The sequence below is a fragment of the Malaclemys terrapin genome, chromosome 8 (genome assembly GCF_027887155.1).
Source record: "Malaclemys terrapin pileata isolate rMalTer1 chromosome 8, rMalTer1.hap1, whole genome shotgun sequence".
NCBI lineage: Eukaryota > Metazoa > Chordata > Testudines > Emydidae > Malaclemys > Malaclemys terrapin.
In genome coordinates, this window is record NC_071512.1 from 44,410,978 (window position 1) to 44,437,549 (window position 26,572).

Consider the following 26,572-nt stretch of genomic DNA (forward strand, 5'->3'; position numbering starts at 1 on the left):
GAATAAGTATTTTCTGATAAGGAAACAGACTTCATTTTCAAGTTGCGAAACGAGTTTCAAGCTTAACTTTAAATAGTGAAAGGGGGAGAGAGAGGGTATGTGTATAAATAAATAATGGAAATTATATCGATAACTCCTTTAATTGTTGAGAAAATAGTGCCAGTATTTTACATAGTTGGAGCTCTGAGCAGATTGTTAGATGTCTATCACCTTAAAAGTGCAGTGGGTGAACTTGCAGGAATGTAAGTACAGAAGTGCAGCTAGCAGAACAGTATGTAGAGTAGACTAATGGTTTCTTACAAAAATCTGTTGTGCATACCATGTTAAAATTGTAAGTTACTTACCTAAATAAGTTCCTACCAAGATTGGCAAAGGAGAAGGAAAAAAAAAAAAGATTTAAAGTTAAAAAAGGAAAAATTATGTGAAATAAAAGCAGAAAAACAAGTAATTATTTTGATTGTAATGGAGAGCAAGAGTGACTGAGTTTCTAGAATGTTTGATATTACACTAAACGAGGCAAGATTAAACCAGAAATTAATTTTCTCCAAATTCGTGATAAAGCAAAGGCCAGATTGGATTCTCTCGACATAAAAAAAAGTTGTTTTTTGCCCACATCCATTCATTATCCTTACATATTATGTATTTATTGGCCTTGTACAGTAGATCCTGAAATGCTCAGTTCTACAGCTGTTTATACTGAATCAGTTTGCTACCAATACACTACATGGTCATGTTCCGATGCCCTCGCTCATACTGGGTCACACCCTGCTCCACAAGTAGTCCCACTGAGAGTGATGGAACTCTTTGTGAAGTAAGGTCCTATTCCACATGAGAAAGGCCACTGGTGATTAGATGAGATTAGTCCATAGTGGGTCAGCAGTAGTGAGCTTCATCCCTAAAATATCATTCTTATACTCTGTCTAGATGTGAGGTCCTGGAGGAAGAGAAAAGTTCACTTTAAAACCTTGTTTCTTTAGGAGCTGTCAAATCTGGATGACAGAAACTGTAAACAGCTCAGTTACCGGCTACTCTCCAACCTGGGACAAACATATGGAACCCCATATAACAAATATGGGTCCAAGCTACCTGTTGTCATCTTGAAGGCCATTCACAACTTTGTCCCTTCCCTGATTCACTCATCTTTTATACTGTCATTACCCTGCTCCTTAATTGCGTCAATTATGCCAGCCCCTGTCTTCTAGATATGGTCTAAAGCAGGTGTCGGCAACCTACGGCACGCGTGCCAATTCTGAGTGGCATGCTGCCTGCCCGGTGAGAGGAAGAGGTGGAGGGGCGGAGGGACCAGAAAGTGCTACACGAGGGAAGAAGCAGGGGAGGAGGGAACCTTGGCTGCCGCAGGACCAAGCTTCTGCCTCCTGCCCCCGCAGGGGAGAGCAGAGGGGAGAGGTGTCCTGCCCCCCTCCCACAGTCCCGCTGCCCACCGCTCTCCCCTGCGGGGACAGGAGGCAGAAGCTTGGTCCTGTGGCAGCCAAGCTTCCCCTCTCCCCCGCTTCTTCCCCCAGCATGGTACATTCCGGCCCCTCCTCCTCGGCGATGGCCCTTGCGAGGGGGAGGGGGAGCCCGCAGAGCCAAGCGTGCTCCCTGCTCCATACAGCAGGCAGAGAGAGGTAGGGACGGACCTTGGGGAAGGGGGTGGAACAGGGCATATCCCTCCCAGCCCCCTGCCATGAGCCACTCAGGGCAGGGGGCTGGGAGCACCCCCACGAGTCGAGCACCACAGCCTTCTGCCCTGCACCTTCCACCAACACCCAGCCTTCTGCCCTGCACATCCACACACACCCCAGCCCTCTGCCCTGACCTCCCCCCAACACCCAGCCTTCTGCCCTGCACCTCCACACACACCCCAGACTTATAGAGAGAGACCTTCTAAAAAACGTTAACATGTATTACCGGCACACGAAACCTTAAATTAAAGTGAATAAATGAAGACTCGGCACACCACTTCTGAAAGGTTGCCTACCCCTGGTCTAAAGAATACTTAGTCTTGCCATGAGTGGAGGGGACTGGACTAGATGACCTCTTGAGATCCCTTCCAGTCATATGATTCTAGGATTCTCTTCAAACAAATCTAGGGCAAATATACATCCCAATGTTATTGGGACCATCATAAAAGGCTTTGTTTTATGTAGTCAACTAGACTCCCCCTCCCAATTTTTCACACTTGCTATCTGGTCACTCTAAACAAACCTCTCTGTGCCTTTCTCCATGCTGCCCCGTATATGCATGGAGTGCCCTCCCTGAATAGATCCTTGAAATTTGGAGGAGAAGGTGGCAGTCTCTCTCCAGACCTACTTTTACCACACTACCTAGGGTTACCATACGTCCTCTTTTTCCCGGACATGTCCGGCTTTTCGGCACTCAAACCCCCGTCCGGGGGGAATTGCCAAAAAGCCAAACATGTCTGGGAAAATGGCAGCTCTGCTCCTCCCCGACTCTTCGGCTCTGTTTAAGAGCCGGGCTGCCCGAGCGCTACCGGCTTCGGGCAGCCCCGTGCCTCCAGACCCTGCGCCGCCGGAGCCCGGGAGGGGAAATGCCCGGCTGGGGGCGCAGGGTCAGGAGGCATAGGGGCTGCCCAAAGCCCGAGCGCCACCGGCTTCACGATTTGCTGGGCAGCCTCCAGACCCTGCGCCCCCGGCTGGGCGCTTCCCCTCCCGGGCTCCAGCTGCGCTGGGGAAGCGACGGCTGGGGGCGCAGGGTCTGGGGGCTGCCCGGCAAACCCTGAAGCCGGTAGCACTGGGGCAGCCCTTTCCCCCTGGCTGGGAGTGGAAGGGAGGAGGGGGCGGAGTTAGGGTGGGGAAGGGGCGGATTGGGGCGGGGCTGGGGTGGGGAAATGGGCGGGGCCAGGGCTCATGGAGGGTCCTCTTTTTTTATTTTTGAGATATGGTAACCCTAACACTACCAGTAAAAACCTAATCAGCGTACAATGGCTAGGCTGAGGGCAGGGGGGGAAAATTTATCTATATATCTCACCATTTGCTATAAATATAAAAATGATATACTTGTCTTCATTGCCCCTGATCTTTTTAGACTAAGCTCTCCAGGACAAAGCTCATGCTTAACTTTGTACAGAGTCTAGCACAACAAATCTGATCAGGGCCTCTGTGCACTACTGAAATATAAATATTGTACCTTGAGGACATGCAGTTCAACTTGCTTCTCACAAAGTGGCTTATCTCCTAAGTGCATATGTGCAGAGGAGAGAAGAAACTTCTAAAGGATAGACTGTGCTTTTAGCATGCAACTCACAGCAAGGGGTGGTGCATAGGCTCACCTCCCAGCAGGAAGCACTGGGAGGCAGCATGAACAATGCTGCCTGGATCGCCCCAGTTGTGCTGGTGGCAATATTCACTACATCCCTTTAGAAGGGTATAGAATACTTGCCCTCATTAAGCCAGCCAGCTCCACTAACCCATGTCCTTGAAGAGAAGCATCTGGGATGCAGTCCTTGTGCTCCCATGAGCACACAGACCTGCTATTGTGGCTAGACCCTTACTTTCTCCTATGCCCCTGCATGGCTACATAAGGGCACAGCCCAAGCTATCCCTCAGTGAGTAAGAGCTTTCCACCTCTCATGGGAGTTCTGCTTTGGGCACAATAGTCTTCAGGGCTCATTCAAAAACAAGATCTAGAATGAATAAATGAGATCTACCAATATTCTTAAGAGCAACCACAAACTCTATTCTTCATACTAATTTGAGAATTATTAGATTTTAAATAACTATGGCTACACTGGCTCTGTCTGGTTAGCATATGTATGGACACAACTAAATCCAGCTCCTCAATAATACTGAAGTTACATTTTGAAAGATTTCCTATGGTTCAGAACTGCATTTCAGTAAGAGAGAATGCCAGTGGAATCCAGAATCAGAGAACACTTGTATCCCACTGCTATCTAAATACCAAGACTTGCTGAGTAGTTTATTTTCAAGGCTGGGGAAATTTGCCCTGAAACAATGTTCTGCTCTCTTCAATGTTTGCTTTATTTCTACTTGGCCAAATAGAACATGCTCTTTTCTGAGGATGAAAATGCTTCTTTCTATTCCCCCCTGCACAGACTCAGCCCTGCTGTGCAAATGCAGCTCACTAATCTCCACTGAGTAGAACATTAGGGGGGGGGGGAAGGGGAAGGGGAGGAAAGAGAATGGGAACCCAGCATGCTGACTTCCTTTATGTTTTTGAATCTGCCTGACCTTCATTTCAAACTGTGCTCTGTGCAGCTGAACAGTCTTTTTACCAAGCCTTTATTACATCTAACTGATCATGTAAGCTTTTCACAGTATTCAATATTCTCCTCCATCCAACTGATCCCGTCCCCCAACTAATTTTCCATCCTAATTAAATCTCACCTTTCAATCTTTCCACAGTATTGCATATTTGCGGGGTTTCCAAGATTTTTAGTTTATCTACAGAATTACCGAGCTGCATAATCACTGCCCAAGGCTGCTCATTACTAGCACTCAGTGAGCCCAGTCCAGATTCAGCCCTCCAGTGTCTACACATTAGGCCAAACTTCCCAGTTTCAAAAAGAATAGGGAGCTCTCCCTCCTTTGTCTTCTAGAGGCCTCCCTGTGGGGAGGGGATTTCTTCCATTTCTCTTCGTGCATCTGAATGCCTTTTCCCTATTTCTTCTGATTTTCTTTCCAGTTGCTGCAATCTCTTGTGAACTCACAGACATTCATCTTCAAGGAAAGAAGTCTTCACTCAGTTCCCCACCACTTTCCATGCACTTATTTTGCTTGCTAGCAACTGTATTCACCATTATGGACACTGCAGAGATTTTAGGGTCAATGGCTGTAAGCCACTGCTACAGGGATTTTTGAACCCAGATCTTTGACCAGAGTCAGATCTGTTTAATAATTAATTCTTGGCATATAGCTATGTCTCCAAGACCTGCCATTTCCTCCTTTTGTTCGGGGTCTGAATCTTTTTCTACTTCTCTGTGTGGTTTTACACCACTGACAGCTTCAACTAAGGGTTCTCTCATGTAGGCATGCCATCGTGTACCACAAATGCTGTTATGGCCATCAGGGTCAACATCTGCACTAAGGTATCTGCAAACTTTGGAGGACCACTGCATCCAGGCTCCTGTCCGGCAGCAGGAAGGTTTGGAATGAAGTGGCAGTGAGCAGGGCTCTGGTTTATTTAAATTGTTGGACAAACTGAGACTTTGGGTAGTTCATCTTGAATGACTGTGTTTTTGGCAGCCCAATGATGGCTGACTGCCCTTCCAAACTTCTCTCTTTGATCCAGATAAGCACATGGCCATATCTTTCTGTAAGATATATGCTGCACAAAAACCAACCCAAGAGACAATACATGTAGTTCATAGATTTTTGGGGGGCCAGAAAGAACCATTAATCACAGAATCATAGAAGAACAGGGTTGGAAGAGACCTCAGGAGGTCATCTAGTCCAACCCCCTGCTCAAAGCAGGACCAACACCAACTAAATCATCCCAGCCAGGGCTTTGTCAAGCTTGGCCTTAAAAACCTTTAAGGATGGAGATTCCACCACCTCCTTAGGTAACCCATTCCAGTGCTTCACCGCCCTCCTAGTGAAATAGTGTTTCCTAATATCCAACCTAGACTTCCCCCACTGCAACTTGAGACCATTACTCCTTGTTCTGTTACCTGCCACCACTGAGACCAGTCTAGCTCCATCCTCTTTGGAACCCCCCTTCAGGTAGTTGAAGGCTATCAAATCCCCACCCCCCTCACTCTTCTCTTCTGCAGACTAAGATTAAGATCTACACTGACCTCCTGCATAACAGACGCCACAGGACTTCCCTGAATTAATACCTGCTTCAAGTCCCACAGCTAAGGTTCAACTATGGCATATCCATTAGAAAAACATCCAGTCTCGATTGAACGATTTCCTGTGATGGAGAATCCATATAACCCTTGGTCAATTGTTCCAATGGTTAATTACTATCACTGTGCCTTATTTCTAGTCTCGATTTGTTTAGCTTCAACTTCCAGCCATTGGATCTAGTTATACCTTTGTCTGACAGATCAAACACCCCTATTTTATCAAATATCTGTTCCCCATGTAGGTACTTATGGACTAAGCAAGCCCCCCCTTCCCTCTTAATCTTCTCTTTATCTTAACAAAGAGATTGAGCTTCTTGGGTCTTTCACTTTAAGACATGTTTTTCTATTTTTAAATCAACTTTTTTCTGAATTTTCTCCATTTTTTCAACCTTGTTCTTGAATTGTGGACACCAGAACTGGACACATTATTCCAATACTAGTCACACCAGTACCAAATACAGAGGAAATATAACTTCTTACTCCTACTCGATATTCCCATTTATATCTCTCGGGATTACATTATCCCTTCTGGCCATAGCATTGCACTGGGAACCCACATTCAGTTGATTATCCTAGGAAGCAGTGACTCTGAAAAACAGTTGGGAGTCATGGGGGATGGAGTCCCCATCTAGGGAACTGTCAACATTGTTCAGTTATTAGAAATCTGCAAAGCAGACATCTGCAAGGTAGAGAGCCCAAAGTCAGTTTTCTTCCTGTAAGGGAGGTAGGATCCCCCCCAGAAATACTAAAGTCTCGGAGAGCCAGGCTGGGCATAAAGCCTCCATCTTTTTGGGTATCAGAAAGAGCAAATTCCATGTAGACCCATTGGAAAATGATCAGGACCCTAAGGTACCCTAACAGCCTGTAGTTAAGGGGCCTTCATCTTTCTCAGTGGGGAGTTTTACTTGCAGTAGATATTGGCAGGCTATTTATTCCAGAACATTAAAAAAAGCTACTAAAAGCAAAAGACAGATGACAAGTTAATAAAATTGTAAATACCCTAGTGAACCTGGGGCATCTCAGACTCCAAGTCAGGGCCGTTCCAGGCACCAGCTTAACAAGCAGGTGCTTGGGGCGGCCAAGGGAGAGGGGCGGCACCTGCGGCAATTCGGAGGAAGCAGGTCCCTCACTCCCTCTAGGAGCGAAGGACCTGCCGCTGAACTGCCGCTGCCAATCGCGGCTTTTTTTTTTTTTTTTTGGCTTGGGGTGGCAGAAATGCTGGAGCCGGCCCTGCTCCGAGTACTTTAAAATGCTGGAAACAGTGGGATCTGCAGAGTGATTCCAGGCCCTGTGCTAACAAACAGGGAGCTGGGAAGGTCTCCTATGCTCAGAAGTTGCCTCCAGTAGGATCTGAGGGAGAACAGGTTTCCCAGAAACCACTCCTGGAAATAGAACCACTAAGCTTCTCCCACAAGCTAAGAGTCTTGAAGGTGGCAGAGGAACAGATTAGCCAAGGCCTGTGGGTGAAGAGTGGGAGGGTTGTGTGGGGAAGGGGAGTGAACTGCATTGTAGTGCTTCTAGAAGGTTTCCTATAATTTGAGTGGCAACTAGTTTTTGATGCTTAACCAGGTGAATCCATCTGGCTAGAGAATCTTGCCCGCATGCTCGGGGTTCAGCTGATCGCCATATTTGGGGTCGGGAAGGAATTTTCCTCCAGGGTAGATTGGCAAAGGCCCTGGAGGTTTTTCGCCTTCCTCTGCAGCATGGGGCAGGGGTCGCTTGCTGAAGGATTCTCAGCGATTTGAAGTCTTTTAATCATGATTTGGGAACTTCAACAGCTGAGTCAAGGGAGAGAATTCTTCCAGGAGTGGGTGGGTCAGCTTTTGTGGCCCGCATCATGCGGGAGGTCAGACTAGATGATCATAATGGTCCCTTCTGACCTTAGAGTCTATGAGTCTGTATTCTGAACTTTACAAAGTTTGGCTGTAACTAAGACAGAGATGCTGGCTAGATTGCTAGACTGCATCTTTTTCCCCATTTAAAGACTCAGATGAAATTTCAGTATTACGAGGTTGACTCTCTAATTCTTAAATGTCTAGAGTTAAATTATCCCATCAGGTTTGAGGGGCAGAGCTGAGATAAAAGTACAAGAATATAAATTTAATTAAATTGCAAGTAAACCCAACATTAGATTTGCTGATGTGGAAATGATATTGCTACCACAAATCATATTATTAAATGTAGACCTAAGCCTTCAATAAATGTATCAAAAGGATTCTGGTCCTGAAAAATCCGAAGTGCTATTACCACCTCATACTATGAGGGATTTATTAGTTGAGGTTAATACAAATTTACATGAAGGGATAAAACCAGCTACTTCATGTTACTTTTTCCATATGTCTGGAATTATTTTGGCTAAGTTATTTTGTTGCTATGTGTTATAACAAGGCAGTAGCATTTTTGTCCACATCATTCACAATATAAAAATATAAATAGAAGAGCTAAATGAGCACATCATTTATAATTATAAAGACCTAAAATCCATACCACAAGGAACAGACAAAATTCTAAACCTTTATTTTTCTGAGAGAGGTGTTACCTGGTGAAGAAGCATCAGATTGCATTTAGGATGTTCTATTTCTGTATTACAAATTATGAAACTGCAAGCGAGTCCTACATTTCTGACCCCTGACTAGCCACATTAAAGGCTGGAGAAATCTAAGGCCAAAAATCTTCTAATCAGGATGCCTAAAGTAAGGCATTTAAATCCATATTTTAGGCACCTAAATATGAACCCTGATTTTCAGATTTAGTTGGAAATTGGTCCTGCTTTGAGCAGGGGGTTGGACTAGATGACCTCCTGAGGTCCCTTCCAACCCTGATATTCTATGATTCTATGAACACCCTCAATTCCAAATGAAGTAAAAGGGAGTGAAAGGTGTTAGAACCTCTGAAAATCAAGTCACTTATGTATGTGCCTGTATAATGATTTTAAGTGCCTGACTTCAGGCACCCATGTTTGAAAATCCTGGTCTCAATTCCCACAAGATATCCTCTCTTTCATCCTAACTGTATTAAAAGACTACCTGTGGCATTACTTCCTGGCCACATGCACACCTGTCCAGCTGATAGTCTAATGCAGTCATCTGAGAAACTATTCCCCCAGAACCTGGACGCACAGGTCCACTACCAAAGAGCCTTAACACAGAATCTCAGCAAAGGCACCTTGGTGCTGCCCCCTGTCAGGTTTATAGATTCCAAGGCCAGAAGGATCATTGTGATCAATTAGTCTGAACTCCTGCATAACACAGGCCAGAGAACTTCCCCACTATAATTCCTAGAGCAGATCTTTTAGAAAAACATCCCATCTTGATTTTAAAATGGCTAGTGATGAAGAAGCCACCATGACACTTGGTAAATTGTTCCAGTGATTAATTACTCTCACTGTTATGCCATATTTCCAGTCTGAATTTGTCTAGATTCATCTTCCAGCCACTGGTGTCAGAGCCATCCCATCCATAGGACGGAACGAGGCAACCACCCCAGGCTCTGCGCTTTGGAGGGTCCCACGCTTCAGGATACGGGGTCACGGGGGGTCTGGCGCTGGTAGCAGCGAGCGATCCGGCCCCAGCCCCAGCCCGCCCCACTGGCTCCTGGTGTCTCTCGGGGGAGGGGGCGCAAGCTGGAAAGAGGCGGAGCGGGGACTTGTGGGAAGGGGTTGGATCGGGGCAGGGAGGGGGCTTGAGGGAAGAGGCGGGCCAAGGTGCTTGGGGGAAGGAGTGGGGTGGGGGCGGGGCCTGGGCTGTCCCAGGCCTGCACACCCTTAGGGAGGGCCCTGACTGGTGTTATATTGGTTCTCAGCTGGACTGAAAAGATGTGTCAAATATTTGTTCCTCACATAGGTACTTATAGACTAATCAAGTCACCCCATAAAAACTTTTCTTTGTTAAGCTAAATAAATTCAGCTCGAAGGCTGAAGTGGAAAATGTCAGAGGTTTCTGGAAGTCGCAGAATCCATGACTTGCATGACCTCTGTAATCTTAGCCTTAGTCATGCGGTACGAAGTCAAATGCCTTATAGAACTCTAAGTACATTACATCTACACCATTACCTTTAACAACCAAACCTGTAATCTCATAAAAAAAATCAAGTTAGTTTGGCAGGATCTATTTTCCCTAAACCCATATTGATTGACATTATTTATATCACCCTCCTCCAGGGAGAGCAAATTCATTTCCAGGGGCCAACTGAAGCAGCTTTGCCTGTCCACAGTGGCTGGAAATACGTTTCACTAATGGCCCCTTAAAGAGTATGTTAGATGGGGAGAGATAGGTGATTTCACTAATATGAATGTAGGTGGCTCTAAGTACATATCTCACTGAAAAGCACTAACCCAAAGACCAAATTACCTGTTATGTGGAAGCAAGTATTAGTTATGTTAGCCCCACTACTCCTGCAGTACTGTTATTACAGCATCTGAAAATGCCATCTGTTTCTTTCTGTGCCTCTTTCTAGCACAGACCCAAGACATAAAAGTCTGAACCAGCCTAGCAATCTATATAATGGACCATTAGAAAAAAAGGGACTGCCAATAGTAAGATGTTCACAGTTCCAGTATGTGTCTTTATTTACAACGGATATCCTGCCTGTTTCTGATAATACAGGATTTGCAGTAACCCTATCTTCACTTTCCTAAAACCTTTTCCAATGTTTTCTTTTTGAGAGTGGCCTCAGTGTAAAAGTGATTCTTTTTTTAACTTTGGGCCTATCCCAGTCCCCGGCTGCTCTAAATTACACTGGGACCAGCTCACAGAATCAGGGAACCATAGTTGGCTCCATGATGCCACCAGCCCTCACTCTCCTATGCCAAGCAGATCTGGTCCACATTGTTTAGACCCTGTTTTCTTACTGGGGTTGAGGCATCCATTGTCCTAAAAATCAGAAAATCAAAATGTATAAATTGGAAAGACTCCAAAATATTTTTCCTATGAAAACTAAGTCTAAACCAACAACTCTAAACTACTTTTAACTAGACCACAAGATATACAAGCTAACAGAATGCAGAAAGGGTGCAGACAGGTTCCAGAAGCGAACCACTGAGCTACTTAGAAGCTGCAGGAAAAAAAAAAAGATACGAAATTAAATGATGGCTTGTGGGCATGCAAGGTGCACATCTGCTAAAATTTTAATAGCGTCTAATGTCAACGCAGCCCAGTGGACATTACAATGGGGGTAGAACGAACCACAAAACACTCTTTCGGTCCAGACTGACCAGGGACTTCGCTGCTGGGGCAATTTGCAAAAGGGAGATTTTAAGTGTCATTGAAATACACATAGTAAAATCTTCAAACCAAAAAGGGGACACTTTGGAACCCTACCTCAGGGACTCTCCACCTCTAATAGCAAAACATTATCAGAGGCCGCACCTTATAGGAGGAGGAATTGATTCTCTCTTTTTCCACTTCCCACCCTGAGGCCAGACAACCTTGGTCAGGCTTTCTGAAGTTTTTCAGCTGCTGAGTGACTGATCAGCTGTTTAGCAGGGAGTGGAAATCATGACCACAACCATCTTATCAACAGGAGCTGTAGAAAGTCAGCAAGCTACTCAGCACGCTGGAGCTCCCCTGGACATCCCTTAGTTCTGGCATGGAGAGTGAGGAGGCACATGAGGAGGAGGAGACTTAATGGGTAAATGGGGAGAGTTTTCTTTATTACTTTATTTAAATTCACCCTCAAAACCAAGAACATTAAAAATGACATTGACGGCTAAGTTACTGCACAGTTAAGAATCAGAAAATAGATTCTTCTTATGCTAACTCTAATGTACCCACACTGCATGTTTATATTTCAATTATGAACTAGGCTGCTAATGTAACCTTAATATTCAAGGGATGTGCAGTGTGGCTGAGTTAATATTTATTGTGCAAACCTTCACTTTTGCATTGCCTGATTTATGTTGAACATAACCTAAACTTGCATTAATAGGCTGGTTTCACTGCACTGTCTACAGCAGATGCCAGTCACTCTTACGAAATATAGTTTTTCAAATTATTCCAAATAATAATATTGGGGGGGGGGGGGGGGGAGAAGACATGACATTTTCCACCTGCTATGACCAGGGCAGAAATGAGAATCTTCCCATGCTTTTTAAAAACAGCTTCAGTAAGAAATGGAAGTGTGAAACTTGAGACCTGGCACAGACAGCCTTTAGAACTTTTGCTTAGTAGGAAAAGTGTTTTTATTTAATAAAGTCAAAATCCTTTGAAAATTCTGTTCTGTACATGCACAGTAAAACATGTTGTTGTCTACATGAGCAATGTGGTGTCATGGCAGGGACAACAGACCGGGAGTCAGGATACCTGGGTTCTATTCCCAGCTCTTACGTTTTCTTGGTGTGTAGGCACATCACTTAAGACCAATTTGGCTCAGTTTCTCCATTTGCAAAATTGTGACAAGAAGTTACTTACCTTACAGTAACTGAAGGTTCTTTCAGATCTATGGTACCTGTAAGTATTCCATTGTGCATTTGCATGTACTCCACACACCCAGAACCAGCGAATTCTTGCAAGCAGTATCTGCTGGTCCATGCATGAATCCTTGCCCTCCTCATGTTTCCAACCAAGAGCATAAAGAGCCAAATGGACTGATTACCTCTCCAGTTCCTGCTCTATTGTGAATCCAGTAAAGATCCAAAGCAGAGAGGAAGAAGGGTGGGTTATGGAACACAGATATGGACCACACATCAAAGAACTTCATTGTGGTATAAGGTAAGTAACTTCCTCTCCTTCAAGTGCTGGTCCCTATGTGTATTCCACTGTGGATGACTGACCAGCAGTACTTGCGTAGGAGGCGGGTGCAAAGATGCAGACTGCAGAGCCATCTGGAGGACTGCTGTCCCAATGGATGCATCAGTGGAGATATTCTGCACTAGACCATAATGCCTTGCAAATGTGTGGCTGGAACGCCATGTAGTTGTCCTGCAAACGTCAAGTAACAGCACTTCCTGAAGTGATGCCACTGAAGTTGCTTGCAGTCTTGCAGAATGAGCCCTCACCCCATGAGTGGAAGGAAGATGCAACAACTGTTAAGAGAGCAGATTACAGCCCGAGATCCATGTAGAGAATCTCTGGGATAGCTTGACCTTGGATTAGTTCTGATAGAGAGACCCCTCTAGGTCTGGGGTAGGCAAACTACAGCCCCTCAAGGCTTTGGATCCGGCCTGCGGGATTGCCCCCCATGGTGCGGTGGGCCCTGCGCCGCTCTCAGAAGTGGCTGGCATCATATCCCTGCAGCCCCCAGGTGGGGGGGCAGAGGGCTCCGTGCGTTGCCCTTGACTGCAGGCCCCGCCCCCCGCAGCTCCCACTGGCGAGAAACACAGAACCGCGGCCAATGGGAGCTTTGGGGGAGATACCTAGAGGCGCGGCAAGGGCAACGCACACAGAGCCCTCTGCCTCCCGGGGCCGCAGCACGGGGCCGGGGACACGGCAGGCAGCCTGCCCTAGCCACAGTGCGTGCCGCTGCCACCCCCGGAGCCACTTTAGATAAGCGGTGCTGGGCCGGAGCCCAAACCCCTCCTGCACCCCGCCCCCCAACTCCCTTCCCGAAGCCCCCTGCCTGCACCTCGCACCCCCCCTGCACCCCAACACCCTGCCCTGAGCCCCCTCATACACTCCGCACCTCTCCTGCACCCCAACCACCTGCCGCACCCCAACCGCCTGCTCTGAGCCCCCTCCCGCAGTCTGCACCCCTGCCCTGAGCCCTGTCCTGCACTCCACACCCCTCTTGCACCGCAACCCCCTTCCCTGAGCCCCCTCATACACCCCGCACCCCTCCTCTACCCCAATCCCTTGCCCTGAGCCCCTTCCTGCACACCGCACTCCCTCCCTCACCCCAACCCCCTGCCCCGGCCCTGCATACAATTTCCCCACCCAGATGTGGCCCTCGGCCCAAAACGTTTGCTCACCCCTGCTCTAGGTGATTTTCTGATTGGTTTTGTCTTTTGCAGGTAGAAAGTGAGAGCTGGGGGAAATTAAGTTTCCTCTCCTCCTTTGGGGGAGGGTGAATTTCCAATATAAATTCAATGAAATTTTGTCCTTCCAGAATACAGTGTATGGCAAATCTGCCATTAGAGCTCCCAGCTCACCTACCCTTCTGGTGTGGCGATGGCCACAACGAATGCAACTTTTATTTATACCTACTCCTTCGATGTCTCACCTTATGGTTTGAAGGAAGGCTTGGGGAGTGCCAAAAGTACAAGATTTAAGCCCCATTGAGGAGTAGGTTACTCTACTAGTGAGAAGGTTCTGATTAGGCCCTTCAAGAATCTGCCAGTCAATAGGTTATTGAATAACTATCTGATGGTGGATGGCACGCACCGATTGCTGCCATGTAGACTCTCATAGAACTGAGGGAAAGAAGACATTCCCCTTATTTTGGAATATCTGCTGACTCAGGAGATGTGTTTCTGCTGTGTCCCGATGGGAAAATACTTCCTCTTGGTGAAACAGCATTTCCCAGTGGAATCTTTTCTGCTGTTAAGGCTGATTTGTAAGGATTCACAGCAGGAATGTTCTAATAGTGATGTCCATCCGAAAACCAAGCCATGAGATTGAGTGTTTCAGGGCAAGAATGCTTGATCCTGCCCTTCTCATTGGTCAAAAGATTGGGAAAGGACTGGAAGCTAATCAGAGGGCGAGCTGACATTAGAAGGAGATTTGGGAACCAAAACTGTCTGGGCCAATAGTAGTTGATGAGGATGATATGTACCCTGTCCTGTCAAATCTTCCTTAAGACTTGAGGCAGGAGTAGTAAGGGAGTAAAGACATAGGTAAGATGTCCCGACCAGGGGAAGGAGAGCATTTCCTTGAAAATGTAGACCCAGAGCTCCTCTGGAACAGTAGACTTTTCATTCCCTTTTCGTTTGGGGGAATGTCCTGACCAAGGGAAGGACAACATTTCCTCAAAAATGTAGACCCAGAACATCTCTGGAACAGTAGATGTTGCATTCCCTGTTTGTTTTGGAAGAGAACAGATCTGATGTGGGGATCCCCCATTGAGCGAAGATTCTGTTAATCACTGAATTATGCAATCGCCACTCATGATTGACCACAAAAGGCCTACTGAGGGTGTCCACCAACACATTCCGAGTTCCTGGAAGGTAAGCTGCTGACAGGATAATTTGATTCCTGACACACCAATTCCCTAAGGTGACTGCTTCTACACAGGGAGGTGGATCTCACCCTTCCCTGCTTATTGATGTAAGAGGTGGTTGTCATGTCTGACATTATGAGAACATAGTGGGACTGGATAAATTGCAGAAAAACCTTTGAAGCTTCTCTGACTGCTCAAAGTTCCAGAAGGTTGGTGTGCATCCTGGTTTCCAAGTGCCCTGTGCCATATGACTGTCCACGTAGGCTCCCCAGCCTAAGAGAGAGACGCCTGAAATGATCATGTTGTCTGGTAAGGAAGGTAGAAAGGGGATGCCCACACATACCTGATGAGGATCTTCCACCATGTTACTCGAAGGAATTGTTACCATAGTAATTATGCTGCATTTGGTTGGTGAATACACTGTGTGGAGCCACATCTGAAGGAAAAACAGGTGGATTCTGGCAAATGGGGTAATGTAAGTGCATGAAGCCATGTGCCGCAGGAGGGAAAGAAGAGTTCTTACTGGAGCTTGAGGTTTGCGCATAACCTGGTCTATCAAGTTGCTCATAGTGTAAAACCTATCCCTTGGTAGATAATCTCTCACTGTGAGTGAATCTAGAAGTGGTCCCCATGAAATCTATAGTCTGTATTGGAGCAAGGATAGACTTTTCCAGGTTCACACAGACTCCTAAAAAAAGTGTCTGAAGCATTAATGAGGTCAACTCATAGGCTTCTTGACACGTCCTAGCAACAAGAAGCCAGTCATTGAGATAGGAGAAGATGGTGAAGCTGTTCCATCTGAAATGAGCTGCTACTACCAAAGAGATCTTGGTAAAGACATGGGGGACAGTGGCACAGTTGAATGGGAGCACCCTGTGTTGGAAGTGGTCAGTGCCCACCATGAATCTGAGAAAACACTTGTGGGCAGGGTAAATATTCAAGTGAAAGTAGGCATTTTTCATATCGAGAGCTGCAAACCAAATATCCTTTTCCAGGGATGGGATTATTGATGTCAGAATGACTATTCGCAGGCTAGAATTTCACGTGAAGTGGTTGAGATTGTGGAGATTGAAGATAGGTCTCCAGCTTCTCTTCTTTTTAGGGACTAGGAGGTACATTTCCTGGTGCTGAAGTACCACCCACTCTATTGCTCCTGGATGGAGGAGGGATTCCACTTTCTGCCTGAGAATCCCCTAATAAAAATAGTCCTTGAAGAGGGATAGCGGTTTTGGAGACATAGGGAAGTAAACTCAATTGCATAGCCAGATTGGATATCTAATACCCACTTGTCTGTTATAGAATTCCAGTTGTGAAAACAGTGCTAAATGACCTCCGAAGGATATGAGGGGATGGGATCAAGGTGGTTTCATTAATGGTTTGCAGCTATCTAACTCCTATCAAAAATATCTTTTAGCTGGGGGAGGGGGTTGAGATGGTGCTGTAGACATAGAAGGTTCAGGGAAATTAGACTTCTATATCCTTTGTCTCTTATCAGGAGTGATAAAACTGTCAACTCGCCAGTCTAAGTTTGTAAAATTACTTGTGATACTTCCTTTTTGGGGCAGGTGTATATATTCCCAAGGAGTGAGGGTGGCCCTGGAGTCCTTTAAAGTACATAAGGACTCATCTGTCTTTTCAGTGAAAAGGTGAGCTCCATTGAAGGGCAAGTCCTCCATGGTGTTATGGACCTCCCTGAGAAATCCCGAAGCATATAGTCATGACTCTCAGGGCATCACAATGGCTATTCCATCAATCTAGAAGCTGTCTGTGCTGCATTAACTGCTGATTGAAGTGCAGTTCTGCAGAGCCCTGCAAATCCACAAATATCTGCAGACCATTTTTTTTGGATTGGATGCGGATACAAATTTAGTATCCGCACTGGGCTCTACACTTCTGCCCTCAGCTTACTCTCTTCAATAAGAGCATGGAAGCAAGCTGTCTTGCTGAGGTAGTTTGTCTACAAAGTCTGTGAAAGCTAGTTGACTGGACCCGGTCATTTGCAAGATATCCAGGTGTTTGTTTTGAGAGTCCTGGATCTCACCTAGGGAGCTCTGTAGTTCCTCTGTCACCCTGCACAATAAATCTTGTAATGGTTTATGGTCGTCCAGAGAGGATGGAGATGCCGGGTGACTGCTTCATCAGGAATGAAGAACTGGTTCACAGTCCTTCTCTTTTGTGGGATAAGGAGGAAACTCTCACGGTTCCCTCAAAGGAGAATGGTGAAGTGATTCCCTGGCAAAACACATGGGCTCTTTATATCTGGCATATGGGACCCATGTTCCCCAATATGGACAGTAAGCTGGGTCAGGAGGAGGTTGTGGGGGTCCCCAAGGCATCAGGTACCAATGCTACCAAGGTAAATGTTGAGGTGGAGGTTGGTACCAGGAAGCTCTGAATAACATTTCTTGAAGGATAAGATGATGGCTCCTCTAGTGGTTCAGATTCTCCTAAGGAAGAGAAAAATGGGTCCAGATCCAATGGTGATAACGACGGTTCCAAAGGAGGAAAGGCACAGCCAGTAGATGGAAGAGGATATAGGCTTCTGTCATTGGTAAGACCCTCTAGTGGGGTCACAATCTCCCTAGTGAGAGAAGGTTCTGATGTTGGGGGAAACTGAGGCTCAGGAAGAGCAAAGTTATCCTCCAATGTAGTACAAGTCTCTGACCTCTCTAGAATGCGTAGGGTCCAATCTGCTTACATTGATAGGGTCAGAGAAGGGAGGCTCCCTGTGAGAGACAGAACCAATGGTACGGACGGTGGTTGAACCGATGGATCCTGACTTTTTGACTTGCATGGTAGTAGTTGAATTGGTGTCACTGGTACAGGGCCAAGTACTGATACAACTCTGGCTTTAGGGGTTTAGGGTCATGGCCCTGAGATTTAGTACATCTTAAGTCCTTAGGGGTTGAATGAGCAGACCTGCTCGATTTAGGCAGAGCTGTGTTTGACATCTTTGAAGCAGACTTACTCTTATGTTTCTATCAGAGGGGTAGCCATGTTAGTCTGGATCTGCAGACAGAGTCTCCTGTGGCACCTTACAGACTAACAGATGTATTGGAGCATAAGCTTTCGTGGGTGAATACCCACTTTGTCAGATGAATGTAGTGGAAATTTCCAGAGACAGGTATAAATATGCAGGCAAGAATCAGTCTAGAGATAACAAGGTTAGTTCAATCAGGGAGGATGAGGCCCTCTTCTAGCAGTTGAGGTGTGAACACCAAGGGAGGACTGCTTTTGTAGTTGGCTAACCATTCACAGTCTTTGTTTAATCCTGAGCTGATGGTGTCAAATTTGCAAATGAACTGAAGCTCAGCAGTTTCTCTTTGAAGTCTGGCCCTGAGGTTTTTTTGCCATCCCAGGCCATGCATCAGTAAGAAGGAATTGGAGAGGCAGACGGTCTGTTTCACCCTTTTATGCCTTCAGTTGGAAACACAAGGCGGAAAAGGGCGCACGTGAAGATAAATGGTTGCTACTTGCAAGAATTCTGACTCCTGGTGCATGGAGCACATGCATATGCAGAGAGGAATATGCATAGGACCAGCACTAGAAGAATAACAATTCTTACTAACCTTGTAAAGCACTTGGAGATCTATGAATTAAAAGTGCTATGTACGAGCAAAGTATTATAATTACAGGTGCTTGCTTGCTAAAGATGGATATGCACAGCAGCGCTGGCTAATCAGCTAGCAGTGTCGCTGACATTATGAAGGGTCATGACTAAAAGGCAGAGTATATCCTACTAGATTTTGCTTCTTTTTTGATCTGTATGTGTTTGATATTTAAATTCATATAGAATATTTGAAGCCTACATTTCCTAAGGTTAAATAGTGAAATCAAAAACCCACCCAAGCTATCGTTACATTCCTAAACTTTCTATAGCTTTTACAAAACTGCTAGAACAATGTTGGATTATTTGGGGATTTTAGTAGCATAAAGTGAATATTTCATTTCATTACCACTTCCATGCAACAACTATGGTTGTACCATTACTAGCCCCACACGTGAAAAAGGCTGAAAAATAATTAGCAGTGCATAGACCATGGATACAGAGGTTATCCAAAGAACATTTAGACACCAACACAAAATTTACACACAGCATTAGTAGCCACAAAGCAGACAAGCAAACTAGAGAAGCCAACAGATGAAACTAAAAATCACAGTCTCCTAGCATAAGCTGAGCGCAGCTTTGAGGTCTTACCCCTGCTAGGCATCAATAGGCGCTTCTTCACGTTGCCTGACAGAGCACGAGTGAACAGAAAAGAGAAAAAAAACACCATATCAGCAATCTGAACAGTAGCATTTTTTTAAAAGCTAAACATTAAACACAAACAGTAAGATGTCCATTGCTGCTTGTGTAATTTGCATTCAATATAAATGCTAATTTAATCTAAGAATAAATGTGAAGGGGAAAACCACCGGTGTGGCTGTATTGAAATGCAATGGAAAGATAGCTTTAATACAGCACAGTAAATTTATGGGGTTGGAGCAGAATGGGAGAGAGTCTGGTCTCACTCCCAAAGGAGGTCTTTGAAGGCATGACAGTCAGTTTTGCTCACCTCTGGGAAAGTTAGAAGCTACTACGTTTTTCTCCTCACCCTGTCACAATCACTGTTAAGTGCCACGCTGCAGATGTTCCTTCTTTTAATTGAGCCATTCCCCACCTTCCTATTCCTGTTAAGGCCATCTCATTCTTGACTGAGGAGCCAGTGGCACTTTCCCTGCTTTGCTGTTCTCAGCTGATGGCTAGCTCTTCAAGACAGAGCCCTGGACTCCATGCCAGGAGAATCGTACCTCCATCTCCTGCTGCAAGCACATGCTGCCTTTACCCATGCTGTTTACGGGGCTGAAGGAAGGGGTGAGACCCATCAACAGTGAGAGGAGGACTCTCAATGAGAGGGCCAACCAGGGAAGAAACAGTAAATTCTTAATGGAAGAGGAAAAAACATTTGGGAAATTTTCAGGAGTAATTCCCATGGTAGTAATAGTAATAAAAAAAAAAAAAAAAAAAAAAAGGTTTGTCTTATTCTCTCATGTTTGCCAGGCTGAGACCAGCCTGACATCAAGACATGGTCAAAGTAGACAGAGTTCCACTAGCCTAGCAGCTCTGTATCAATGTACTACTCAGACCGTACACATCCATGCCTGCACAAGCAAAATCGAATCAGCCTTTGCCAGAAGAGAAAAATAAACCATAACATTTCTTGTTCAAAGCTATTAAGGCCCCTAAAATAAAAAAAGCAATCTCCCCTGGAATAAGGATGATGCTCTCCATCTGGCAATACTCTTTACAAAATACTGAAATGGAAGTAATTAACAGGAGCACTTTGCTTGAAGACACAAGAAACACCCGACAGATGACAATGTACATGTAATAGAAAATATTTACCATCCATCCCATTGTGTTGCTCATAGCTTCTTTTTCCCAAGATAGTTGGGGATCCATTGTTTATGACAGGTGTAAACTTGGCAGGAGTCAGATTGTTAAGAGAACTGGACAAGCTCTTTACAGGGTCTGGTTTCGGAGGACATGGATGAGATTCTGTTGTAAAACAGCAGTGTATTATTTTTATTAGTAGATACATGGAGACTATAAACCCAAACACAAAGGGCAAAATTCAGAGATAATGTAAGGCACACCCCTCTTATATTAACAGAAAACCCTTACATTCAAACTGACTTATACTGAATTAAGCCTACTCTACTGAGATGCAAAGGAATCTGAATGAGTGAAAAGAGGTCTGAAAACAAATTTCCACATATATCACTTCTGAATTTGGCCCCAAGTCTAACAGAAGATTGCTACTTATATAAAGCATTGTAAATATACTGCTGAATTCAACAAGGATGTTTAACCTATGCTCTAATATACACTGCAATATAATCCTAAAATAGGTGCTAGAAGGCTGTTTTGTATCCTTTTCTAAAACTATGTTTTCCACTGATTCTGGATAATTTCTAGGCTGCTCTATATTAGAAGCCATCTTCAAGAAGTCATGCAACACCCGCAGGCTACCCAGAAGTTACAACTTTGCCAATTTCATCAGTATTCAATAAATGCAGTTCCTAAACTGGCCAAGCCATTGAGGACTTAAAACAAAACTATCAAGAACATGCACATAATTTAAATCTAACCTTTTGGCTGAGGCAGAGATCAAGCATGGCATGCCAAAGGAAAAGATGTTGAGAAAGTTACAAGCAACTGAAAACAGGGGTTTAAAATGAGTTGCTTTTTCTCAGCCCTAACTATGGATTCATAGCTTTGACTCTGTAATAGCAAGAAGTAGCACAACACTCCTGAAGATAGTTACATCAAAAGGAAAATGGCCCTGTTTTCCAGTTTAAGAGCCACATTGAAATCTGTCACACCACTGAAGCATTTGCTTTCAGATGAGACATTAAAAACCAAGGTCCTATTCTGTGTGAACATTAAAGATCCTATGGTACTCTTCATAAAGAGTTTTTTTCACTAGGATTCCATAGCAAAATTTCCTCTCCCTTTAGTGGCTACATTTTGGTTGTGCTACATGCATACAGTTTGGGGATTTTGGGGGGATATTTATTATTACAGAATATTTTAATTGTTAAGTACTGTACCTAGAACAAAGGCAGACAAACCATATTTAATGAGTATTCACACAATAGACACACAGAAGCTTATCTTTTATAAATAAAAATATTCAAAGAAACAAAACTGACTTCACAATTTCTTATCAAAGTTAACAGATAATTAGTTTAATTGCTGAAATGGGAGCCTTAAAGTAACTTCCAAATCAACTCTCTGGAATTTAGAAGCAGTTGGACAGTGCTCTAGATACTAAAGCCAATCTCCACTTCCCCATCCCTATCACTCAGCAAGACCAGAGAAGTGGCCAGAGGATGCTTTTAACGTTAGAGCGCTGTTCTGGGTGCTCATTTAAGGCTCCTAAATTCAGTATTTAAACTAACCAGGCAAGTTTGAAGGAGGCTGTGTAGTGTCTGTTGGAGGAGGAGACCAGGAAGAAGCATGACAGTTTTACAACTGCCCCTGATTCCACCTGCACAACCTGCCAGTCCCTCAGGAGCAGTTTGTGGTCTCTGGACACTTTAAACTCAATGGTTATTTAATTACAAAATTGGGAGTCTTAAATTTCAACTTCAACAAAAAGTGAGTTGACAGTGGCTGTCTGGCCACAGACTGCAGTGAAGAGAGAGCTAGTTCATAGGACACTAGAGAGGGTAGCGGGGTCAAGGAGTTCAGTTACCTACAAAAACAAACATTAAGTATACCTCTACCCAGATATAACGCTGTCCTCGGGAGCCAAAACAATCTTACCAAGTTATAGGTGAAACCGCGTTATATTGAACTTGCTTTGATCCGCTGGAGCGCGCAGCCCCGCGCCCCCGGAGCACTGCTTTACCGCGTTATATCCGCATTCGTGTTATATCGGGTCACGTTATATCGGGGTGGAGGTGTAATAAGAGAAGAGGAAGTTAAAACAACTGATATAAAAAAAATCTACAAGAAGGGCTTCTGTAGCCTTTCCCCCTATTATTCCTCTTATCCTTATATTTTGAATAGTAGAAGGATGCAATACATTAAGTACCGTATTTTTTTTTAAATACAAAAGAAACAGTTAATAAGCCACTCTGATGCCAGCACGGGCTGTGGTAAAGTCATAGGACCTTCACTGTTCTGCCCAATAACACACTCAAGGCAGGCACCAATAGCCAATTAATGCACAAATATCATGGGTTACTGCAATATTCATTTGACAGCATTCCCAGATATGGGATCTTTCTTTAAGGCAATGTATGGTTCAGGTGTGATTATATAACAACTTGCAGAGAGCAATATATTTATAGGAAACAGCAACAGATCAAATTAAGCACAATTTTAGTTCTATTAACTGAAATACTTGGATAAAAGGTGCTAATAAAATATCAGCCATGTTTCAAAGATCCCAAAGCACTTTTCACATTGCAAACTATACACACCTGAAATCATGCCATCCACTCTTAAGGAAGACTGTGTCGGATGTTTAACAGCACAAAACAATGCTAAACTACTTAGAACAGGAAGAGAAGAATGCTGTATCCAAACAAAACTGCAGAAGGAATTTTTGGACAGGATACAAGAATTAATTCCCCTACTTTTGTAAAAGAGGGAAGCAGTCTGGGGTTTTGTTTGGCTGCTTTAAAATGGTCAGAAGTGATTGAGACCTTTCTTTTATGTGCAATCTGAAAGACAGAACCTCCAGCAGCACAATACATACTAACTTCACCCTGGGATCATGATTCAAACTCACTCGTGAGGAAGAGGACTACCTACTGAACCACCTCTGGCACCTAAATGTTTTTTTGAGATCAGTAGTTGGATGCAAGAACTAACAATCTAGGTATTATTTGGGGGAAGTTCTGTGGCCTGTGTTATGCACGAAGTCTGACTAGATGATCACAATGGTCCCTGCTGGCCTTGAAATCTATGAATCTTTCACTGACCATAATTTCTGCACTTAAACCTCTTCCACTTCAGAATCTTTACCCTCAAAGGCATGAAAGGTCAAGCAAGCAAATGCCAACTCATTTTCTGTTAAACTCTAGTGATATCCTTCTCAGACGTTTGCCTACTGTGCAGTGATTATGATGCTAAGGAGAGGCCCAAAGCAGAGCTGCAGTCTCCTTCTATAACTCCTGCATAACACTTACTATAAGCACTTCATGGAGAAAGCTCTGTATCCTTAGGCCTTTTAGACTTGAGAAGAGGCTGCACAGTGGATCCCATTGTAGGAGTTACATTAAGACTGTACCAGAGTGGGATTGTGGACCAGCCAACTGCATCCCACCGATCACATTTATGGATTGTAAGCAGAAGGTCTCTCACCCAGACACCGGAGGCTGCCTCATGACTGCTAAAGAGGAGTTTCGCATATAGGATGGAGGGTGGGTAGTAGGCTGCTGAACCACCAAACCTCTACATAGCGTGGAGAGGAGAAAGGCTGCAAGGGCCATTTTGAACTTTCCTCTGTTCTAGAGAAGGACACAATAGTCTATAAACTGAACGTTTCCGGACCTTACCAAAGGTTATTAATTTATTTCTAGAGATGGGCAAAATTTTGGGGGAAGCGGATCCTATTTTTCCAGATCAGTTTACCCAGCAGTACGAAAATACGCAAGCAGTTAGGAGAATTAGTCTGTAGCATATTTACCTAAATACCGGAGTACTGCTTCTAAAGGCTTTCGAACAACTTGCTTTAACAACAATGGATTTTCTGATGCTTCTGGTAAGCGTGCTGTGCCTGTGAAGACAATATCGGGATTTGGGAAAACATTTATTTTCTTATTAAAAAGGAATGGAGTCTTGGACATTAACTTAGTCTAAAACAACTTTTCTCTGGAGAGCTTTCTAGTAAAAAAGGATGTTTACAGAGTAGGTGCATGTTTTGGCAAGTGTACACACAGGCAAGGGAATGTGCAGCATACTGGCAAACAAGTGACACTTAAAAAAAAGCTGAGCAATTTCAAATGTGTTATTTGATAATAGTGTGATGAGTTAAGGCCATTTCTGTAAAGGAAATAAGTAACAGCAGGTCATCTGTGCTTAGCCACAGTACCTCTGAAAGATTTAACTCAAGTCTTTCCCAAAGGAATTAATCTCAAATTCTGGTTTCCCAATTTCATAGTAAGTAGCTGGATATCTGGATAAATACTCACATTCTGCTTTGATTGCTGCACTGTTGATGGGCAGGTGGGGATGTCTTGCTGCATACCAAGGACGCAAGATCTCTCGACACAAGCGTCTGGCAATCCTTGTCAGTTTTGTTGTATGCAGATAGAAAGCCTGTCGTGTTTTCATGGCAAATTTGGGGCTCCCACTGTTTCGCACTGGCACACCATGAAGACTCTGGGAAAAGGGAAAAAGCACAAGCACTTTTATTGTTCACAACTGATTTTTATTAGAAATTTGCAGAACACCAGAAACCAGCATCAGTTAACACCACATACATAGTCGATTCTAAAAGTCATTTCCACCTACACCCTCCTATCCAACCCCCTCTTTCCTAAATTTTTAAAGGATGCTCGTTCAAAGTAAAGTATTTGCTTCTACTCAGTTTCTGAAAGGCTCCTGGGGACAGAGATAGGAGCTTGGAGTTGATACAGGCTGAAGGAAAACCACAGAGATAGAGGTAAGGACAAGAGTGGGAGGCAGAGATTAGGAGGGAAGTCTCAACAAGCTAAGAACACAACACAACCTACTATCTTCTCCCGTCTGCACTGCTGCTGCTCTTCCCTAGCCACTATTCGTTTTTGAAAACTTTGGCCCTATACTTTAATGTGGACCAATTTAAGCATTCAGTATCTTTGAAGGTTGGCCTTGGGCTAAGGTTTACATACTTAACTACATGTGGACAAAGATGACTTACCAATTATTGCACAGGCCAGACCCTTACTATGTCATAAAAAAGCCAAGTTCTGACTAATAATTCTGTTGGTTTAGGCTTTAAACAGTTGTACAGTAGAACCTCAGAGCTATGAACACCTCGAGAATGGAGGCTGTTTGTAACTCTGAACAAAACATTATGGTAGTTTTCAAAAGTTTACAACTGAACATTGACTTAATACATCTTTGAAACTTTAGTATGCAGAAAATAAAATGCTGCTTTTAACCATCTTAATTTAAATGAAACAAGCACAGAAACAGTTTCCTTACCTTGTCTGTTTTTTTTTGTTTTTGTTTTTAAACATTCCCTTTTTTAGTAGTTTACGTTTAACACAGTACTGTACTGTATTTGCTTTTTTTTGTGTCTCTCTCTGCTGCTGCCTGATTGCGTACTTCCGGTTCCAAATGAAGCATGTGGTTGACCAGTCAGTTTGTAACTCTGGTGTTCATAACTCTGACGTTCTACTGTATATTATTTGATGTGGTTGTGTGTGGCAGGAATAAGGGATACTTTTTCCATCACTGTTCATTGGAATGGGCATTCGGTTCCCTGATCTGCAGTACTGAGCCTCCTGCAATGGATGTACATACCATATTATTTTTCGCTGGATGCACATACCATATTATTGCGGTTTGGTCCTGGTCTCTCTCCATCTAATCGCGTTGGCATTTTCAAGCCACCATATTTCTTCCAGTATGTCCAACAGGATGCACAGAGGCGACACTGCATGTTAGGGGGACCCCAAGAATACCACTGGTAAGACTGTGTGGCTAGGGATAATAAAGGTGGAAATATATATATATATATATATATATTCTTAAACAGAATTGATTTTCAAAGTTTATAGCCTTTACAACCATCTTTACAATCTCAAAGGAGAAAGACCTTTCAGCTTCACAAGGTAACAAAACTAGATCATAAGCCTATTGTATCAAAAATGAGGCAAATTCCATCATCATTAAATGTTTTATAATGGCATTATGCAGTGTTATAGCCATGGTGGTCCCAGGATATTAGAAAGACAAGGTAGTGAGGGAAATTATTTATTGAACCAACTTCTGTTGGGGGGGGGGGTGGCTTTCGAGCTACACAGAAGAAAAACTCTGTATAAATTCAGAAGCTTGTTTCTCTCACCAACAGAAGTTGGTCCAATAAAAGATATTACATCCCCCACCTTGTCTCTTATAATGGCCTTAGCTCCAGTAATTATACTCTGTAGTACATCATTTGAAAC

The 26,572-nt window shown here is 44.2% G+C and overlaps 1 protein-coding gene across 11 annotated transcripts in view; it reads right to left on the reverse strand.

Moving 5' to 3' along the window:
- LOC128841594 (metastasis-associated protein MTA1) overlaps nucleotides 1-26,572 on the reverse strand; it is a 367,485-nt gene that overhangs the window by 20,010 nt on the left and 320,903 nt on the right. For all 11 annotated transcript variants that reach the window (XM_054036784.1, XM_054036783.1, XM_054036782.1 and 8 more), the window contains 5 exons: nucleotides 25,957-26,108; nucleotides 24,611-24,800; nucleotides 24,106-24,195; nucleotides 20,307-20,459; nucleotides 19,119-19,154 (listed from right to left, as the gene is read on the reverse strand). In XM_054036784.1, the coding sequence (XP_053892759.1) occupies nucleotides 19,119-19,154; nucleotides 20,307-20,459; nucleotides 24,106-24,195; nucleotides 24,611-24,800; nucleotides 25,957-26,108 (621 nt within the window). The remainder of the gene's footprint in view (nucleotides 1-19,118; nucleotides 19,155-20,306; nucleotides 20,460-24,105; nucleotides 24,196-24,610; nucleotides 24,801-25,956; nucleotides 26,109-26,572) is intronic.